The sequence below is a fragment of the Lipophrys pholis genome (genome assembly GCF_963383615.2).
Source record: "Lipophrys pholis genome assembly, chromosome: 19".
In the NCBI taxonomy this organism is placed as follows: Eukaryota; Metazoa; Chordata; class Actinopteri; order Blenniiformes; family Blenniidae; genus Lipophrys; species Lipophrys pholis.
This window is the reverse complement of record NC_137647.1, coordinates 20,896,083-20,916,430: the sequence shown is the minus strand read 5'-3', so window position 1 is coordinate 20,916,430 and position 20,348 is coordinate 20,896,083. Positions and strand designations below refer to the sequence as shown.

The 20,348-nt window shown below is 45.2% G+C and overlaps 1 protein-coding gene across 3 annotated transcripts; it reads left to right on the top strand.

Annotated features, from left to right (window-relative positions):
• Positions 1–535: 535 nt before the first annotated feature.
• On the top strand, positions 536–18,841 carry cdk12 (cyclin dependent kinase 12). 3 transcript variants are annotated; one of them, XM_080488089.1, is made up of 14 exons: positions 536–2,504; positions 4,313–5,002; positions 7,052–7,231; positions 7,328–7,467; positions 7,711–7,881; positions 9,800–9,989; positions 10,781–10,837; positions 11,054–11,155; positions 12,599–12,676; positions 12,756–12,872; positions 12,960–13,091; positions 13,207–13,430; positions 15,683–16,084; positions 17,313–18,841. In XM_080488089.1, exons 1-14 carry the CDS (start codon positions 1,330–1,332, stop codon positions 17,723–17,725), a joined length of 4,071 nt encoding a protein of 1,356 aa, XP_080344215.1. In that variant the 5' UTR covers positions 536–1,329; the 3' UTR covers positions 17,726–18,841. The 3 variants fall into 3 exon arrangements, with proteins under 3 accessions (XP_080344215.1, XP_080344214.1, XP_080344213.1); XM_080488088.1 differs by having other exon boundaries at positions 15,683–16,114; XM_080488087.1 differs by having other exon boundaries at positions 1,204–2,504; positions 7,052–7,467.
• Positions 18,842–20,348: the final 1,507 nt, after the last annotated feature.

Here is a 20,348-nt window from a genome sequence, read left to right as displayed (position 1 = left end):
TGCTACTTTTGTTTATGTTGTATGTGTGCGCTGATGTGAGCGCAAATATGTTCAAACCTGTTAAGGAGTGTAACTCTGTATAGTCATATTAATGCCTGTTAATAAACTCCTTTTCATTGAAACTATTTAATGCAAGCAAGCGGGATCCCAGATATCCTGTGTCTCTATTATAATTAATGGATATTGTACTATATTCCTGTTTATTATTCGTAAATACAATCCATTAAGGCATTGCGTCTGCTGGTGATCAAACCACTTTACGGCTTTCTGTCAGTTTGAAGTTTTAAACTCCGTGCACAGCCAGATATTACCCGCTCTGTGCTCTTTCCAAATGTGTCGTCGTCATTGGAAAGTGTTGGGACATTTTACGGGCTAAAACAAATGATTTATTCAAGTAAATTGCTCTATTGACTCTCACTTTACGTCGCTGTCGCGACACAGCGGCTCCGGTGGGCGGGCACTGTGTGGCGATAGGCTGTTGCTCGGATACGGCCGTGATTGACAGCACACCGGCTTCCGGCTCGTGCCTCTGTACGCAGAAGCTGCCAGTCACAGGAGCCACAATGGCGTTTGTAGTCTCCTTCAGATAGGGCTGTGGATCATACTAAATCCACCAGCATCGCCCTAAATATAGGCCTGGTTGATTTCCAGAGCCATTGATAATAAACTGGAACATCTACTGCACACGAAAATACTATGATTTCTTATCAATATTGACTTTATAGGGGATAAAAGTTACATTAAAAGGGAACATGTTAACAGTACCAACCGGGTCAAGTTTTCAATTTGTTGGAGAGGCTAACGTCTTGTAATGGAGGCGTTTGCTTGTTATTGAACGCTCAAGAGCGTAATTCTGTGGAATAAAAAGCCCTTTACTTAACTTGGCACCGGACAAGGACAGCTTTTCACAAAGGGACTTTTTTTCTTTTTCACCAGTCGGCTCGCTAACCGCCGAGCGTTAGCTAGCCGCGCTAGCTCGCGTTGAGACGGAGAGGCGACGCCACAATGTTCCGATAATGTGGATATTTTTCTTCATTCACTGAGTAACGTACAGAAATCTGCCGTTTGGGGGAACCGCCTTCCTATTTTCTGCCTCGACGGGACCGTGCCGGGGATGTCGCCGGAATGAATCGGCTCTGAAGCAGCGGGACTGGACGCGAAGCGGCCTGGTGTGTTTATTTTCTGTCTTTTCGTGTCTGCTTAAGCAACATTTGTTAGTTTCTTTTGTTTGTTAGTTTTTTTGTTTGGCACCACTTTGGGCTCATGTGAATGAATTGGGTGGATTACCGAGGCCCAGTCGCACCAGAGGCATCGAGGCCGGCGTGAGGGATGCCTGGGTCGGACAGACACCATGGGACCAAGAGGAAGCCGGAACCGAGCAACAGCGGTGTGCTCCACCAGACCCAGGCCCCGACCCACACCTCCGGGGGAGACATGACGAGCAAAGAGGGGAAGGTGCAGTCGAAGTCTTACATGTCTTCTATTAAACGCAAACGGCACAAATCGGCTAAACATAACCGAGGCTCGTTGGCGGCACCGGGTTCTGAGGATTTCAGCCCGGGCGACACGGCGCCTCCTGGCGTCAACGCGGTGAAGCCTTTGGTGGAGTACGACGATATCAGCTCCGACTCAGACACTTTCTCAGACCCGCCGTCCTCCAGGCCTTCCGAGAGGGGCTTAGGGGACCGCCTGGACCTCTCTCCGGACTACGATGGGGAAGACTTGGGTCCAGAACCGGACGTCAGGGAGAACAGGGCCCACAGACACTCCCGGAAAAAGTCCAAGGACCCCAACAAGGTTAGAGACTCTGGGAATGGCGAGCGTGGGTACAAGAAGAAGAGCAGCAAAGACCATGAGAAAGTTGGCACTGGGAAGAGTAAGGACAAGTCTGCCTCAACAGGCTCCTCATCCAAGCGCCAGGTCCAGCTGGAGGGGGAATCCAAACGTGGGGAGGTGATGCTCTCCACGCAGGTGCTGCCCACAGCCAGTGTTGGGAGCACCACTTCCTCCGCGTCTTCATCTCGTAGCAAGGAGAGCAGCCGCTCAGGGAAGTCTCGGAAAGACCGGCAGCAGAGGAGAGAAGGCCGAGAAGAAGGCAGCTGCAGCTCCTCTCAGAGGAGCCGGACTGACAGGAGCCACCACAAGTCCTCCAAGAGCCACAAATCAAGCCCCAAGGGCAAGTCCTCAAGCAGGGGGAGCCCTCGGAGAAGGGGCGCCGGCTCTGTCTTGTCCCCCAGTCCTAGAAGAGGGGCTGGCAGTGAAAGCCCACCTGGCAGTGGGTACGGGCAGCAGGGAGACGACAGCTACTCCAGGAGGAGGGCAGCCCAGCAGAGCCCCAGCCCTTACGGGGACCCTTCTCGCCGCAGCCGGCAGAGATCGGACAGTCCCTATGGCAGCAGACACCGGTCCTCCAGCTTCGAGAGGGACACCAGCCCATATTCAAGAAGACGATCCATCAGCCCGTATGGGGGCAGACGGTCCTCCAGCACCAGCCCCGTGTCTCGGTGAGTATATGCTTTAGGGCCACCTGTGAGATCTCAGTGATCCAAGCCTGACACATGATGAGACTGCAGAAAACCTGGTCAACCTGATTTTGCTGGGGGGGTAAAGCTTAACTTTATATCATCCAGGTTACTGTTTAAAACCAAAAGACCTATTGAACGCTGAGAACAAACTATTAATAGGAGCTTCAGCTGTCAGCAGGAATCAGAACTTGAAACGGAACAAAAACTGCACGTTGGAAAGTAGTGTTGTTCCGATACCAATTTTGTGTCCCAATACCAATACCCGGTTGCATAGTATCAGCCGATACCGATATTTGCCTATATCGCAATGTTTAGAAAAGATATGGCCTGTTTTTCCTTCCATTTCTTAAGAACTGCATACTCACTTGGTTGTATAAATCATTGCTATTATGGCTTCATCTGGCTGCTTAAACCTTTGTGAAACAGGAAAAAAACACCAACACAGTAAATATAGGACAACTTTTTTATTTCCGACCTGGTATGGGTGAAACTGAAAAAAGAATAAACTTTTCTTAAACCTGAGTTTTAGCTCACAAATGCCAAAAAATAGTGCAATATCCATGTACCGGTACTTGTAAAACAGTAACGCCAGTTAAATTTAAATGAAAATAACAAATAATATAGATATGAGGCTTTCCTTGGCATGCACTGAATACGTCACCATACATGGATCAGGAGTCAGGGCAGCAGTGAGTGAGAGTCAGGAGAGAGAAAAACACACGGCGCTGCGTATCGGCCAGTTAATAGTTCGTACCTGCCGATACTGTTCGTATTGGTATCGGCACAACACTATTGAAAAGAGAAGGAAAGTTATGTCAGAACAAGTCTATTTAGAAACGGACTCCCGCCAGGTGCGTGACTTCAAGTAAATGTCAGTTTTAGCGACCAGGAAAAGGTTTTGTGGACTAGAAAAGTTTTCTGTTGTCTTATTTCTTGTAATCCCCAGGATGCTTTCTTTTTTCTTGTTTTAACAGAAGTTTTCCACCGATTTCTTTAAAAATCGCCAATAATAAAAAGAAAATCACTTGGTAGTTTGATACTTCACATGAAATCTGGACACCTTTATAACATACTATAGTCTCACTCCAGTGTTCAGTTAATTTAAAGTATCTCCTCGTTATATTTTTGTTACAACAATGGCTTTTTTTGCTTTTGTGATGATAGTTGTACAAAGCACCAGTGTGCAATAATAATTACATTTCTATGTATATTTTGTTTGGGGATCATGCTCATCTGCACAGTGGAAGATTCAAGGATTGCATCACAGTTTCTCAAAACCAAAGAAGAAATGTTGAACACTGCTTATTCATTTCACATAGTTACATTTGTGATGTATGTTTATTTGAATGTCATATTCAAAACAGAATTAGAAATTGGAAGTTATTGTAAACAAAATATTTTTTTCTCCAAAGTGTTCCTAATGCTTTGACCAACAGTTATATTTTCTTTTAGTACCATAGCAAAGGCAAAACCAGTCTGCGGTAGATTTAGATCAGTCCCCGCTCCTCTTATTTAACTTTAATTTAATCTAGTTAGAGTGTCAATTAGTAATATTGGACTTGATATTGCAGTAACATGTAGAACAACAGTAGAAAGGAAAAACTTTTTTTTTGCCTTTTATTGAATAAGTCGCATAGTTTAAGGTGATTTTATTTATGGTGATGTGCTTATATCAAGTGCATATCAACTCTTTAAAAAGCAAGCAGTGTATATTTTAATTTTCTTTATCTCATTCTGAAAGTTATTTTGCTGTTTGTGAATTTTTATTTTTAATTTTGTGTTTTCAGACGCTCAGGACGCTCCAGGAGTCGTTCCCCTCTGCAGTACTCTTCTTCCCGTCGCTCCTCTTCTCGTTCCCGCAATAAGCGGCACACTTCCTCCGCCGGACTGGGCAGCAGCTCTCACAGTAGCAGGCAAGCGAGCCGCTCCCCTCCCTCCTCCCGCCTGCCGCTTAACTCCAGCTTAGGAGCAGAGCTGAGTCGCAGGAAAAAGGAGCTGCAGGCCGCCGAGGCGGCCGCCCGAGCCAGCGGCACCGCGTCCCCCCTCCCACCGGCGGTTCGCAAGGCCGTGGCCACCACATCCACGAGGCCCGCCAAGGTTGAGGCCTCGCAGCCCGAAAGAGACTCGACGGCGGAGGTTCAGCCACCGCCGCCGCCCACCGCGCCGACACCTCAAGATGCTCCTAGCACCGCTGATCAGGTCACCGCTGCTCTACCTTCCTCTTCAGCCACATCTCCCCAGCCTCCTCCTCAGCCGTCTCCTCCTGTGCCACCCGTTCCTGCCGTGCAGGCTCCACCGCCACCGCCACCTCAGGCTGAACCGAACATTCAGCACCCAACAGCCCCCACGGCATCCCATGCCAAATCGCCAGCTTCGGCTCCTGCGCGCAGCCCTGCTCGCCAGACCCAACTCCACAAGACGTCGACTTTGCCGCCCCTGCCTTTACCACCTGTACTGCTGGGAAATGCTCAGGACAGGTGAGAGATCCCAAAACCAACACAACACGTCATCTATCAGAGTTTACTAGACTGTTACCTGGTGGGACAAATACTAATGGTGCTTTTCCACTAGTACCTATTCAGCCATATTCGACTTGCCTCACCTAGTCTCTACTCTTCTCAACCTCGGTTGTTTTCCATTACAATATAGCTCCACCAGGGGCGGAGTCATTTCAGTTTTCCACTTCATCCCGATATGATACGGAGTGAACATGCGTTGGATATCAGCTGAAATAATAAATAGTATATATTTTCATATTTTTATTAATATTTGAAAATGTGGATTGTTACACTCATCCTTCACTGTCTGGTGATTCGGTTTCACTGGCGCCCCCGTTAACTGGTGACTTCTGCCACCAGCCGTTAGTATCAGCTGATGTTTTAATACGACAAACAAACGGTGCGATACTTTTAACTTTAATGGAAATGCGGGTAAATGGCATTTACAAACACATCTACTGATTTTGGTCGGTAACATCCGCTGTGAAAAAGGGGACGCTCGAAGAAGCCTGTCACCAGTTAACAGGGAAACTTGTTAATCTGAAACACCGGTGGTATCCACGGCTCGGGAGACCTCCCTATACTCGTAGTATGTCGTTCCGTGGAGCTCCTGAATCCTCTGGTTTGGGGAAAAAAATGGCGGGGTGAATGACCTGCCCTCTGACTCATCTGTGTCGTGACGCGCCGGCCAATCAGCGACATGCCGTCTGCCGATGCCACATTGTCTACTCGTCTTGGCTCGCTTGGAACCTCGGCTGCTTCGGTACCACGAAAGTACCTGTTAGAGGTTACTAACACATAATGGAAAAGCGTCAAACCCGAGTAAAGTCACTTTGAGTAGGGCTAAGGAGGAACAAGTGGAAATGTGCCATAGTTGTCCTAAATTCCCTGTAATTTATTCATATTTGTTTTAATAAACGGCTAAATTGGTAAATATCTGCACCTTTTCAGATAATATTTAATTGAATCATGAATAAAACACAGTTCAGTTAAATGCCACTCTGGCAAAAATGCTCATTGTTGACCTTTTGAAGAGACCCCAAACTGAGCGATGACCACCTGATGCGTAGAATTATACAGTCGGCCTACTTCCACAGACATGGTACAACATGCGAAATCCTGCTGGACCCGTTCATACAGATGCTGTTCACCACAACTTAACCTGTGAAACTCAGACAGAGAGGCCAGATGGAGCTCGTCAAACTCTTTTTCTAACTCGGATAGGAAGCGAGGAACAAAAGCAAAACAACGTTTCCTCTCTATGCATGGACCTAAAGTCTGCATGGAAAATGAAAGGATTCCTCCCAGTCCCATTCACTTATATGCAAATGAGTTAGTTTTGACTGCTCTGTTACAAATTTGCAGGATCATAGGTTAAGACTCTTTAGAACAAGTTTATTTTGTGTTTGGCACTAGTTACTGTGTACACAGCAAGACTTAAACAGTAATGAGGTGAGACCAGATGCGTTTTGGGAACATTTTAGAGTTCAACATTCTCTGAGCGTTTCCTTCTTGTTCTGTACTGTGGCTTGCAGGGGCTGTTCTCTTTAGATGGTCATACTGAATCAAGTTTTAGGCTGGTGTAAAATATGCTACTAAAGATGCACATCTCCAGGCTGAGGGGTGCCGGAAGTGGGAGCGTGGCCTGACCGCAATGCCCTCATCTTAACTACATCTAGTCTTTGTGGACTTGCAAAATTGTCTTCAAGTGTTGAATGATTTATGGAGAGAGTTCTCTGACCAAATACTGATCCCAGTTCTGCTGATGCACTGTTCTGTTTTTATTAGGTGATAAGAATAAACTTTCATCACATCAGCTAGTTTCCTCTCCGCCAGTCTAAAATCTTCGGAAATAAAAATATTCCCTGGACATACGAGTACCGTTAATGTTTAAATTGTGCCTATCTAAGCATTATGTCATTATTAGTGCTTGTGTTCAGGTTTTTAAAATCTGGTCTTGCAAGTGCTTGTATTTGTTTTTTCTGTCACTAGTAGTTTAGGGTTTCAAACTTGTGTTCTGTTGATCAGCCCAAAGAAGTCCACCCCTCCTCAGAGGTCTTCGAGAAAGGAGAAAGACTTTCGCAGCCGGCCTTCTCTCATCGACCTTCCTCTCCCGCCCACACTTGCTGGAGGAGACTCCTCGCCGCCACAGTCCCCCATCCGCCAGGCTCCAATGCTCCCCGCACCTGTTCTTAAGAAGAGACCAAAGTCAGTTCATTTCACCACCTGCCCACTCGCTGTTCCTCTCTCCTCCTGCGAACTCCACCCAAAGTTTTATTCTTTCTCCTTTTTGATGGGTTCCAGGATTTGCTGCCCGCGATATGGTGAGCGCAAGCACACCCAGAGTGACTGGGGCAAACGCTGTGTAGATAAGTTTGACATAATCGGCATCATAGGAGAGGGAACGTATGGCCAAGTGTACAAAGCCAAGGACAAAGATACTGGTGAGTGAATACTCTGTATTTTGTCTACACTGCTTTGTCCATCTCATAATAGAAAAGGCTTAATACACACAGGATAGATGAATGCTGCATTTGTTTTTGTTTTGAAATGTTTCATAGTTTAGCAGGACGACTTAAAGATATGTCACAGGCCTCTGACAGTAGCTTGCGACTCTATCTTAACTGAGTGTTAGACGTTCCTAATCCCACAGTTTGAGTGACATGTCCACTCTGCATTGACATCAGGTGAGCTGGTGGCTTTGAAAAAAGTGCGTTTGGACAATGAGAAGGAGGGCTTCCCCATCACAGCCATCAGAGAGATCAAGATCCTGCGGCAGCTCAAGCACCGCAGCGTCGTCAACATGAAGGAAATCGTCACCGACAAGCAGGACGCTCTCGACTTTAAAAAAGATAAAGGTAAGCCGGCAGCCAGACGTACCGTGTTTAGGAAACAGAGTGACAAAGCGAGAGAGCTGAATCCTGCTGCTCCTTCTATAAAACTGTCACACGTGCATCCTCAATCACAAACAAGTGTGAAATGTGTCGAAAAGGATGCAATTTTGAAAGTCAAGCCAATAAAACAGACTTCATTTATCCTAAATGAAGATATATGCATGCATTACAGCTCATTCACTGGTGTTGATGCAACAAGCAGATCCATTTTAGTCCTACTTTTCTTTTAAAGGAATCAATAATTTAAATAAGATGCTGGACAATATTTGAGGATGTGACTATAAAACAAAAAAATATTTAGGAACCAGTACTGGGCACTTCACTTTCTAAAGCCGCGGTTCCACGGCACTTTCTGTGCCGGGACGTCGTCTTTTCTGATGGTACGGAGAGAAACCGCGACCTCCGGCTACAAATTTCCGCCACCCCTCCATTGAGGTACCTGGCACCGAGGAACAGGTCTGCTTGGAGGAGGGACAATGCAGCCGTCTGCTGATTGGTAGTGACGACCGTCACTCTCGACTTTCCTGTAATATTTCAATATTTCCTCGGCCGTAAACCCTCCGTTGTTGTTTACATAGCCTGCTTTGCGCTGACTGGTTGTTTTGTTAACTGGCTTTATTGAAACGTCGGCGCGCGACACAACATTGCAGTGTTTCAACGAGGTACAGGCGCTCCTCAGTAACAGGAGGAGATTCAGCAGGAGCTGGACGCTGCTGTTCACAATAAGAAAGTTTGTGCTGTGTCACAGAGAACGACTCGGACGACTCTCCGTGTTCTTCACTCAACATGTCCCCGTGTCGTTCACAACCCCGCCTACATTTTAACCGTACTTTCTGAGGTGGGACCGCGACAGAGTTGGGCCTGGGTGTGCTTTGCCGCACTGTACCCTCCCGTGCCGGCACGTACTGCGCGGTGGAACCGCGGCTTAAATGATCACATTAAACTAGCACCGTCAAGGCCCCTGCATACTCCAATAAGAACCCACAAGAAGAAAATTCGGCCGTGACGCCAGCCAGCTGCTGAAAAAATTGCTTATTCTGCAGGTGTGTTCATACTCCGAGAAGAAGCTGTTGATCTCGCAGGCCACTCCCCCGCAACGCAGCCACACTTCTGTGAAGCAGCGTTTTAACTTTAGAACTGCACTGCTTATTTTTCGCTCGAAATGTTTTCAGAAATACATTTCTCTGAACAGTTTGCCTAATAAAAGAGAGAGTCCCAGTGTGTGTCCGATTTTAAATGCAGGAGCTGACAGCCCTGAGTGATGCGTTCAGGGGCATTACGTAACTCACATGTTTACGAGCGGCGGGGCTCATACCGTAGCGAGGTTACATGTTGAACATGATTAAAATATGACTGCTAGTCATTAGTGAGCTGGAACGTGCATGCGCAGCACACGGCACCGACATACTTCGGCCTGGACGGTTGACACAGTTGAACCAACTTTCTTCGGCCAGAAGGAGCTTGCCGAAGAAAATGATGTCATTTTGTTCGGCAGTACCCTGGAGTGCCGAACTGTCTTCTTGTTCTAATGGAGTTTGAATCAGCCTTTATCTTTTGGCTCTAGTTATTTGGCAGCATGTGTGTCGGTTATATTTGCAGAGATGATTCACTTTAACAGTTCCTTACACACTGAATGCAGAGCTGTGAGTTTACTGCTCTGTGACCTAAACTTTTTTTGAAAAAAAAAACCCTCATCACAATGTGCTTTTTCACAGTTTCAGTCGAGTACTTGCACTATAAATCTTAAACTTGTCAAGGAGTAACATTTGGAGTTAAATGTTTTGAGATAAATAATGAGCCTCTCGTCTCACACCCACTTACCAAACCTCATGTGCCGATATCTTAGTGTCTCAGTGCTGAAGCCATTCCCCTCTGTCCCCAGGTGCTTTTTATCTAGTGTTTGAATACATGGACCACGACCTGATGGGCCTGCTGGAGTCGGGCTTGGTCCAGTTCTCCCACGAACACGTGCGCAGTTTCATGCGCCAGCTGATGGAGGGTCTGGACTACTGCCACAAGAACAACTTCCTGCACAGAGATATCAAATGTTCCAACATTCTGCTCAACAACAGGTGAGGAAGTGAGGAATATGTCTTCTTTAGTTCATGTAGGGGACATTTTTCAGGTTTGGCCTGTTGCACTTTGTTTACACGTTTGTTTAGTTTCGTACCTAAAATCAGCTGAAGACATTCAATAACTAACAACGGTCAACTGTAGAATGTCACAATATACTTATTGGGCCAAAAGCAATGAATTTTCTGGGAATGAACAAGGATACAAAGTGTGTAAAAAGAGTAATGTGGTGGTGGCTGTTTCTGTTCATTAGAAGTTTGATTGGAGGCTACACCTCATGCAGCACAGGATTTAAAATGCTGCTACTCACAGTGTGCAAATTGAAAAGCTGAAGACTCACAGATGGTTAATTTGTATATTTGCACATCCAGTTTAACTGTAGAATACACACACACAGACACACACAGACACACACACACACACACACACACACACACACACACACACACACACACACACACACACACACACACACACACACACACACACACACAACATAAAACAAGCTATACTGATAGCCAAGTTAAAGATGCTGGTTACAAAAACATTTTCGGCTGCACTGCTTGCACATACTGGTTTGCTATGGTACAACAAACAGTTGTCATTTTAATTTACTTTTTTTGTTTAAGTGCTTAGTATTTGTCGTATGTGTAAACAATTTGAGTATCTCTTCGCCAGAATGATCCACACCGAAAGAGGCTTATGTAGAATAACTTGTTTTTCTATTTAGCGTTCAGTGTTTTTGCTCAGTGTTCCTCCTTATCTCACATTTATCTCTGTCTCTGTGCAGAGGTCAGATCAAGCTGGCTGACTTTGGTTTGGCTCGTCTTTATAATTCAGAGGAAAGGTAAGACAAGGTTATTTTCTGCAATTAGACTGTGTTTGTGTGAGCCTCTATAGTATAATATCTACTTTAAGTACATGATTCGAAGCTGTGATTAAACTTCATTAGTGGGTTCCCTTGTTGCAGTTACATAATCTCCCCACTAGATGGAGCTCTTGGTCAGAAGCAGCCGTTTAAATGTGTGCTTTGCTTCATCATCTCTTTGTCCTTGTCTCTCAGCCGGCCCTACACTAATAAAGTAATCACACTCTGGTACCGCCCCCCCGAGCTGCTGCTGGGTGAGGAGAGGTATTCTCCAGCCATCGACGTTTGGAGTTGTGGGTGAGTCAACGAAACATCTCAGTAGCACATCTGATAGCACATCTTTCAGTCCCGGGGTCTACAACCTTTATGACCAAAATGGCTGTTTTCATGATTGTCAACCAAGTAAAATTTGTCTGGAGCTGAAAAGCATGCTAATTATCTGAAAAGCATTGCATTATCTAAGTGTAACAGGTACAACTTTGATATATTTGATTAAATTTATAGATTTTGTGGCCATTTCTAAAAGAAAAAGTTCATGTATTTTCCCACTATTTATTCATCTTGGCTATTTGAGCCTCTTTAGCTTAGTTGTTAAGCCACTGTACATTTCTGAATCATTAAAGCAGTTTAAGCTCTACAAGCAGTTTTTTTTTCTTTATTTCTAATCCTTTTTTCCTTTGTTTACATTTTTTTTTCTTTTTCTCTTCTTTTTCTCTTTTCTTATTTTTGTTTTCCCCTTTTATCTTTTTTAATCTTTTTTTTCTTCCTGTATTTTTTGTTTCTGTTTGTTTCTCACCTTTTTTTTCTTCAAATTTAAAATTTCCTTCTTTTCTCTTTGTTTCTTTCCCCCTTTTTTCTTTTTTCTTTTCTCTCCGCAAAACAATGTCTGACTTAGCTGTTTTCCCTTCTTTAGCTGTTTCGATCCTGGAGGTTAGACCAGTTTTGAAAATCAGCGTTGAATGCAAAGAAATAAAAAATGAAAACAGCTGTTTATTTACATGACATTTTCTGAAAGCGCCAGTGAGCCGCTACAGAGGAGCTGAACAGCCACATGTGGCTCCAGAGCCGCAGGTTGCAGATCCCTGCACTCATCTTTCCTTCCACGGTCGTGTGTTGAAGGCCGGTGGACGCTACATATTTCTATTTGTAGATTTGCACCAGTGTTTTGTTTTATGAAGCAACTTTTAGTTGAGTCGAGCTGCTTTTAACGCCATCCCCAAAGAGTTGATGGGAAAAAGCTGAGCTGTGCGTTTCTCCCAAAAATTAATTCACCAATCACTGTTGGCGTCTCGGCCGAATGCACATCCTCCCTCTCGGCGTCGTCTTCTCTGGGGCTCAGATCTTCCCACACACCTCACAAACTGCACCACAAAGTGCTGATTGATACTTTTCATGGAATTGTGGATGCAAGCATCGATAGAAGTAAATAAATAGCAGATGTAGCAGAAGTGGGTTTTTTTTTTTGTTTTGTTTTTATTCCTGCCTCGCAAGCAAACATGTTGGCAATATTTTTGGAAGAATGGCTGTTTGCAGCACATCGAGAGCTCAAACCCAAGCTGCTGTGGGAATCGAGGCGAACGCAGCTCAGCAACTAACAACAATATGTAAACCCACACTGTCTATTAGCCCTATATTTTCTCTGAACTTTCACGTTTAACTTTCATCACAGTTAAACAAACTTTATATTAGATGTCGATTGATTGCTGGAAGCATGACATTGGACCTTTTCTAACTGCCCAGGTGCATTCTGGGAGAACTCTTTACCAAGAAGCCCATCTTCCAGGCGAACCAGGAGCTTCTGCAGCTGGAGCTCATCAGGTAAGTTTACCACAGCTGGAGATCTCAGGTTCAAACTCGACATGCTGACCACCGCTGATGAAACCCGTCTGTCTTCCAGCCGTCTGTGTGGGAGTCCCTGTCCTGCAGTCTGGCCCGACGTCATTAAACTCCCCCTCTTCAACACCATGAAGCCCAAGAAGCAGTACAGACGGCGGCTACGGGAGGAGTTCGCCTTGTACGGAACCACGCTGCACTTTCTCCTCAAAGCTGCGGTCAGCTTATTCCGTTACCGAAAATGAAACGTCTCTTTCCGTCTGCGCAGTTTACCCACTAACGCCCTGGACTTGCTGGACCGAATGCTGACCCTGGACCCGGCCCGCCGCTGCACATCAGAACAGGCGCTCTTCAGTGACTTCCTGTGTGACGTGGAGCCCAGCAGGATGCCGCCGCCTGAGTCAGTAGCTGAAAACCACTGAGCTTAAAATGAGCAAACTAAAGCTTTTGAGTACTGTGTGTCTGTGGTTCCTAGTCCACTTCTACACGTGTCACATCTTCCACTCTGTCTGCAGTCTTCCTCACCATCAGGACTGCCACGAGCTGTGGAGCAAGAAGAGGCGCCGTGCTCGTCAGAGCGGGCTGCCCGAGGACGTGCCTGTGCCCAAAGTGCCCCGTAAAGACGCGACCGGGACCTCCAGCGGAGAGAACAGTCGACCTCCCAACAGCCCGACCGGAGCCCCACCGCCCCCACCCGCGAAACCCCCCACCGCAGCCAACCTGGAGAACGAGCTGTCAGGTAACTAGCTTCACCTGGATCACAGAGACGCGGTGTCGCTTTCAATTCCACTGGAATTAGGAATAAAACTTCTGTTTCCACTGCCATAAATTCAGTACATCTTCGGTGATGGGTTTGATCGGTTTGCTAAATAAATGACAGGATACATGATTCAGTCACCGTCTAAATATTGAGACATGTTCACTTTGTGTGTGACTTCTGGAATTTGTGCAAGTGAAGGCAGCTGAACAAAAATCCAGCTGGATTTTATTCCTCTGTTCCCTGACTCAGAAATAATAATTAAAAAAAGTATTGACATGAAATTTGATCCCATGCGAGGTGTACAGACAGCTAGTGACAGTGACGGCACGTCCATTTCTCAACATATATCAGATATTTGCAGATATCGGCTATTTAGAAGGTTTATTTGGGAACCTGGAGGACTATAATCAGTGGCAGATATTTAACCTACTGCTCAGAGTTGATGTCAATCAGCTGGACCTTGACATCACTCCACATCCTGATTCCTCCTCCTTGTCTTGGAGGTGATGAGCAGTGCAGATACAGCACAGCATATCTTTAATACAGACATTAAGTAAAGGTTAAATGCTGAATTGATAAATCTTAAACTATCAAGTCAGTTGAGTAATACCACATAATTATTTTGAGACTGGTAGTTGAACATATAATTTTGCCCCGAGATCTATAATAAAAACAAGTTATTTTATGCTGATCATTGGTGTGAACAGGGTTCATGGTCATGAAAAACAGGCCACCTCAGCAAATAAAGACTCAGGCAAAAGGCCCCTGAATTTTCCCAAAACAACAAGGAAAGAGTTTGGTTGCTGACAAATGTTTTCACAAATACATTCCAGAAATACAATGAGCTGCGGGGCTCACACAGTAGTGAGGCTACATGATTAAAATATGACTGATCCAGTCATTAGCGTGCCGGAACGTGTGTGTAAAATGTGTAAATAGATGCCATGCTCAGTCCTGTCGTGGACTTGTGGCGGAATGCAGAAGTGAAAAAGAAAAATCTGACCAGTTCAATAAGTCGATTTTGCCTGGAAGTACACTGCAATGGCGCGCGTACGTTTGTTGGCATGCTTTGAAAACTGCCCCGGAGCAAAGGGTCCAGGTGAGTCAGTCTTTACCATGTTAAGCCCCATGAAGCTGCGTCTTTAAGATCTGATCACAGCGTCAACTTGTGACAGCGTAGCGAGAACATGGTGCCCTATAAAGTATTTTACATGTGGTTTGTCAGCAAAATTCCTCATAAAACCTCAGGAGACAAAGTTCAGAGAAATCAGACTGAGTGCAATTGAAACTATTCAGAAAGCGTTTAATTCTCCTGCAAAAGGACAAGTTTCCATACAACCTGCTCTAGGAGCTTGCTTCCAGTTGTCTAAAGGATATTTTTCATGCAGTCCATTTTTAAGGAGAAACAATAATTAAATCTCTCAGGAAAAAAGTCATAAATTGAACCTCTGCACAGGCAAGGTTAAGAAGTCATAGATTTCCGAATCCTCATGAAATTCTTCTGGTTCTGCGTCATCGGTTCCATGTGTTCTCCGATAATAGTGAGAATTTCCTTGCCACACAATTGCAGAAGAAAAACGCCTCATCTTTAATAAGTAACAAACATCACATGATCAGATGTTTCTAACTTGGTTGTTCTCGGTGCCTGAAGGAATCTGAAATGAAAACAAACAAGCCTGGTTCTTTTTTCTATTCCAGAACTTTTTACTTTCATCTCCGTGCTTCTCTAACCAAACTCAAAATACTCACTTTCAGATTTATTAGTTTCAAGTGTCTTCAATTTTAGCTTCAAAATAAAAGCCGCTGGCTCTGCTCTAGTTTCTAGAAAGTGTTATAGTTGGGTTTATTTATTTTTGATATGTGGTAATCTAACTCACTTCAAAGCAGACAATGATGTCGGTTCCCTGCTGGTGAACTCTGCTCTGGACAAGAATGAGAAAAAGGAACAACAAAGATTCCCAAATGTGAAATTATAAGCTGGAAAATTGTATTGTAAGCATTGGATTCATTAAACTAGTCCATGCTGGCCTTACATTACAGGTTTCTTTCTATTTAGGCTTCAAAAGTGTCAGTTTCAAAGCTGTTTTGAAGATTTTTGACAACTATCCTAAAAATATGCAGGAATTTCCTGTTTTTTATTTTATTGTGGAAAAAAATAAATAACTTATCGAATATCCTCATAGCTCTTTTTGGAAATGCTCACACTCTGTCTTCTCTGTGTGTGTTCTCAGGCCTGGGAGTGCCCACGGAGCAGCTGAACCAGACGGAGCTCGCGGTGCTGCTGAACCTCCTCCAGGGACAAGCGGACCTCAGCCTCCCCCAGGTGGCGCAGCTGCTCAACGTCTCCAACCCAGACACTGTCAGCCAGTTGTTGTCCAGCCTCAACGAGGCCTCTGACCACCAGGGGGCTCTAGAGGACCAAAGCCTGCCACCGGCAGCGGCTCCCCGGGCTCAGCCCCCGGAGCCGCCTCCCGAGCCCCAGGAGCCCTCCCCGCCTTCCGGAGAGCCGCAGCTCAGCCAGGAAGACCAGGCCAACCTGCTGGCTCTCATTCTGGGCCACATCATCAAGCCGCAGGCCGAGGAGCAGGCCGACGAGAGCAACGGCGTTCAGTCAGAGGAGGCACTAACTCGCGGTTCGTCCGCTTCTACTACTGATTGCAAGGGCAAGTCTGGGTTTAGTCTTTAGAGCCTGACACAAAAGAGCTCATTCTGAGGGGCTCCGGCTTCCTATATACTCGTATAACAATGAATCAAAGGTTAGAGTGCTCAATAAAGTAAGAGTTCCAAAATTATATGACGCTGTTGGATCAAAATCCTGAGCATTCGCCGTCAGGTGACTCGAGGTAACTAGGAAAAGGCTTGCGGACTTCACTGGTGCGTCGAATAAACCAGGGGATCGCCGGGTGTTCGTGGTTCGAGTAAAAGGAAAAGCTTCACACTGTATTTGTTTCCACATTTCTCCGGCGTCCTCGTTTCTTTCTCACACTTTGTTTCCACCTGTTTCCATCTGTGTGTTTTTATTTCTCCCTTCTTGCCTCGCCTCATTTCCATCACGGAGCAGGTGTCATGACTTCTTCACAGCAAGACGACGCGGCTTTAAATGGTCTGTAATGTCAGCCTTTTATGAAGAAAGTAATTAAGTGGAAATAAATGTTTTGAATATTTAGATCTCACCTGCATGTTTTTCTTTCGACTTTGATTTGTCACACCCTTTTTTGTTTTTGTTAATTGTTCACACTGGGCTAGACATTTGGCAAGTGGAATAAAACTGGATTCTTTCCTTTTCCTCACTTGGTGACATCTTTGAAACTCTCACAGGCCGTTTCACTTTGCAGTAGGTTTGGGGAATCTCCCCTGACTTGGTAATCTTGTGAACAAGATTTTTTTTTTAAATCTAAAACTTAAAGTTCTCGTATATATGTCACCATTTCTGCTCATTTAGCGGCACACGAGTTCCCCGTTCAGTTTAAAGCCCTTTTCTTTGGCTTTGGATGAATCAGTTGTAGAGATCATTGTTTTATCAACTCTAATAATAATGAAGATTCATCTAAATGTAGGGGAAAAAAACATCTAAAGCTGACCTTACTTAAATATGTGATTAATAGTTTAATTTTTGTGAATAAATTAAATGATTTTTGACAATAGTCAAGTGACCAGCTGTGAAGCTGAACTCGGTGCCCTCCTACTCCCCCTTGTGGTGAAGGTAGGGATGTCACCGTCAGGTCACGTTGAGGCCTTCGGAGCTCCTGAGCGCCCAGAGGTGATCATGTTGATCTTTAGAGGAGCAAATAGAAGCACTGAGGATTTGAAAGTGATGTTTTTATGTGTCTTGATGTCTAATGTTGTGTCCTGTCCCTTCAGATGGAGCAGTGACAAAAAAGAAACAAGCCGGGGACATCCAGGTGACCCCGTCCGGTGACCAGCGTCCCCCCTCCCCACCGGGACCCCCCCCAGCGGCTCCCGGCCAGCAGGCGGGGGCAGACACGCAGCCGGGTCAGAACATCAGCCCCGCCGTGGCCGCCGCCTTGCTCCAGCTCATCTCCCAGCAGGACTCGGAAGCGGGGGCCTCGCAGCGCCGCAAGGAGCCCTCCCCGGCCGTCGACGCGCCGACCAGAGCGGAGCCCCCCCCACCCTGGGTGGCGGACTCTCCGCCTAAACCTCCAGCCGAGGCCCCGGCAGGACTCGTGACTGCGGCTGCTGCTGCTTCCTCCACCACCTCAGCCCAGTTCCCCAAAGACCAGGACCTCCGCTTCTCCCACGGAGCTGCCCGCTGACCCTCGACCCCCTCCCCTCCCTCCCCCTCCCCGGCGAGATAAACGTGGGCATCATGGGACGGCTCCACCATCCAATCCTGGATGATGAGGGGGTGGGGTGCGGGACTCACTGGACCATGAGCAGGTAGTGAAAGTTGATCAGAGATTTTGAATGTGTGAGTGAAGGGGATTGAGATGTTTTCCAGGCTCTGGACATGGACGCGTCTGCGGCAAGCCGCCAGATTTCTCAGCAGGGTGGGAGGACTGTGGTCACCCGGTAACGGGACTCCAACCACCTGCAGATCTCTGCTATCCCTCCACTCAAGGGTCGGGACTGAAGGAAGAAGTGTAGCCGGAGCAGCCGACGCTCGCCCCTTCAGATTGTCACGTCCACTGCAGTGCCCACTTCGAACTGGCTCACCAGGAGAACCAAAGCTCTCCACCCCGACAATCTGCTGCAAGATCGACTGAAGCTGAGGTATCGTGTGTGGATCTGAAGCAAGGACCACCTTCTGTGTTGTTTTTGTTCGACCTTCCATGATAGAAAGCCTCGTCAGCCTCGGGACGCCAAGTGAGGAAACGGTGAAATCTTCTCTTTTCACTGGAAGGTTGTCGGAGGCGATTCAGTTATTCAGTCTCATCTTGGAACCGTCTGAAGTGTGACTCCGCCGACTTGAAGATATCATTCTTAACTTACAGCAAATGTTTGAGCTTCTGGGATATATAGTAAAGCACCACATTACCACCAACCGCTCCATAATACACACCCCATTCTGAGCTATAAAGCTAAAATCCCTCAGACTTCTGGCTTCTCCTGGTGGGCTCTGAAAAGCCTTGTTGAATCGTCTGCCTCGCCTCCCTGCTAACTTTTGCAACAAATGTTTCTTTTTATTTTTCCTTTTGTGCCGTTATTTTTTTACATAAAATGACAACGCGCTTAAAAAAAGAAAAAAGAGAAAAGTTATCAAATATTCTGTTTCCATTTTCTTTTGTGTGTGCTTTTGGAAAAGGAGAGGGAGATGACAAAATGGTTTCATGTGACTGTAAAAGGAAAAAAAAGAAAAAGCAAACAGAAGAATTTTGTAATGTGTGTTTCCTGGGTTCAGTTTATTAAAGGAAGTTATGCGACCAGCTGAACCTGTTCTGGATGTTTGTGTGTCGGGCGGCCACTAGATGGTGGACAGAGACTCGGTCAGTGATGACTTTAATTTATGTGGAATACAAAGCTCATCCTTTATTCATCTGTTTGATTCAGAAAATAAATAGGTTGTCATTGCAACTTGCAGCTTTTCCTGCTGTAACACGGATTTGAACCGTGATGAGACGATGCCTGGCTCATGTTTGGTTCAAGTGACCTTCTTCTTCCCATAACTTCTAAAACTAGTAATGTATTACTTTTAGTTAATCTTGATTACTGTTTAATTAAAATGCCACAACTCTGTATTTTGGGACTGTGGTTGTCCCTTTAACTACAGACGTTTATGCAACAACAGTGAAATGTTAGAGAAAGTAACCTGTCCTATGGGATTGTGGTATTTTGCCGCTGTTAATATGAACATTTTCACAAATTCACCCGCGCATTATGACTGAAGTTCCTGCAGAACCACAGGTTAAAGCTTCCGAATGTCTAAATACATTCCCTTTGCCTAAACCGTGGAAAGAATTGGTCCTAAAACGAGATTCAAACTTAAAGGTTTAGGAGTGTTTCATAAACCACGAGGCTTTCTTTCTTTTAAATCCATGAAATAACGGCTCGTTCTGGCTTCCTGTGGATCTGTTCACTTGAATACACACGGCAGATGAATAAATACAGTAAACTAATCAATTCTGCTGCTTTCTCACATTTTTACTGATATCAGGCAAACATAATATAAATAAAAGCTCATTTTAAAGTGAAATTTTGCATTTTTTAAATCACTTCACACTAATTCATTAATACAGCACAGTTCATTTGACTTTACAAATAAAATAGAGGCTTCTAAAACAAAATGTATCATTTAGAATTAATGAATTCATTGATATTTACTTCTATCCTCAGAGCACACAAGATATAGATTAAATATAAAATTAAATATGAACGTTAAAACACTTTTTGCACTATTTGTGAGACCCATGACCTCCAGTTAAGAAAAACATGAAATATGTTGATATTTCAGCAATACGTTTTCACATTTTGTATTTCCACCTTACAAGGTAAAACAAAGGAGAAAGCAAAAAATTGGCTTGAAATATTTCAGTTTGTGCATAATGAATGTTTGAATGAAATTATGGGAGGAGAAATGCTATTTTATTTAGATTTTCGGAGCCGCTAACCTGCCGGATGATAATTATCTCCTATTCTGCAGGTTTAGTTTGTAAAAAGAACTGACGAAATATCATGCCGACCTAAAACTGTAGAGATGCAGATTTTTTTAGAACGTGAAGTGGTCCCTGTGCATCAATCTTATTTATATGTTGATTCCTTCACCACTTGGGCTGATCTCTTTATGAACAGCCTGACAGGCAGACAAGGATCATAAACTGTAGATTGGCAAAGACAGAGCTTGCTGTGCTCGTGCAGTGTGTGTGTGTGTGTGTGTGTGTGTGTGTGTGTGTGTGTGTGTGTGTGTGTGTGTGTGTGTGTGTGTGTGTGTGTGTGTGTGTG

What these genes read in the sequence shown, in the direction of transcription:
- cdk12 (XM_080488087.1), top strand. Translation starts at nt 1,330, where the DNA reads ATGCCTGGGTCGGACAGACACCATGGGACCAAGAGGAAGCCGGAACCG. An exon ending in CGACTTTAAAAAAGATAAAG is followed by an intron (nt 7,882 to 9,799) that starts GTAAGCCGGCAG and finishes CTCTGTCCCCAG; the next exon opens with GTGCTTTTTATCTAGTGTTT. An exon ending in CTTTATAATTCAGAGGAAAG is followed by an intron (nt 10,838 to 11,053) that starts GTAAGACAAGGT and finishes CTTGTCTCTCAG; the next exon opens with CCGGCCCTACACTAATAAAG.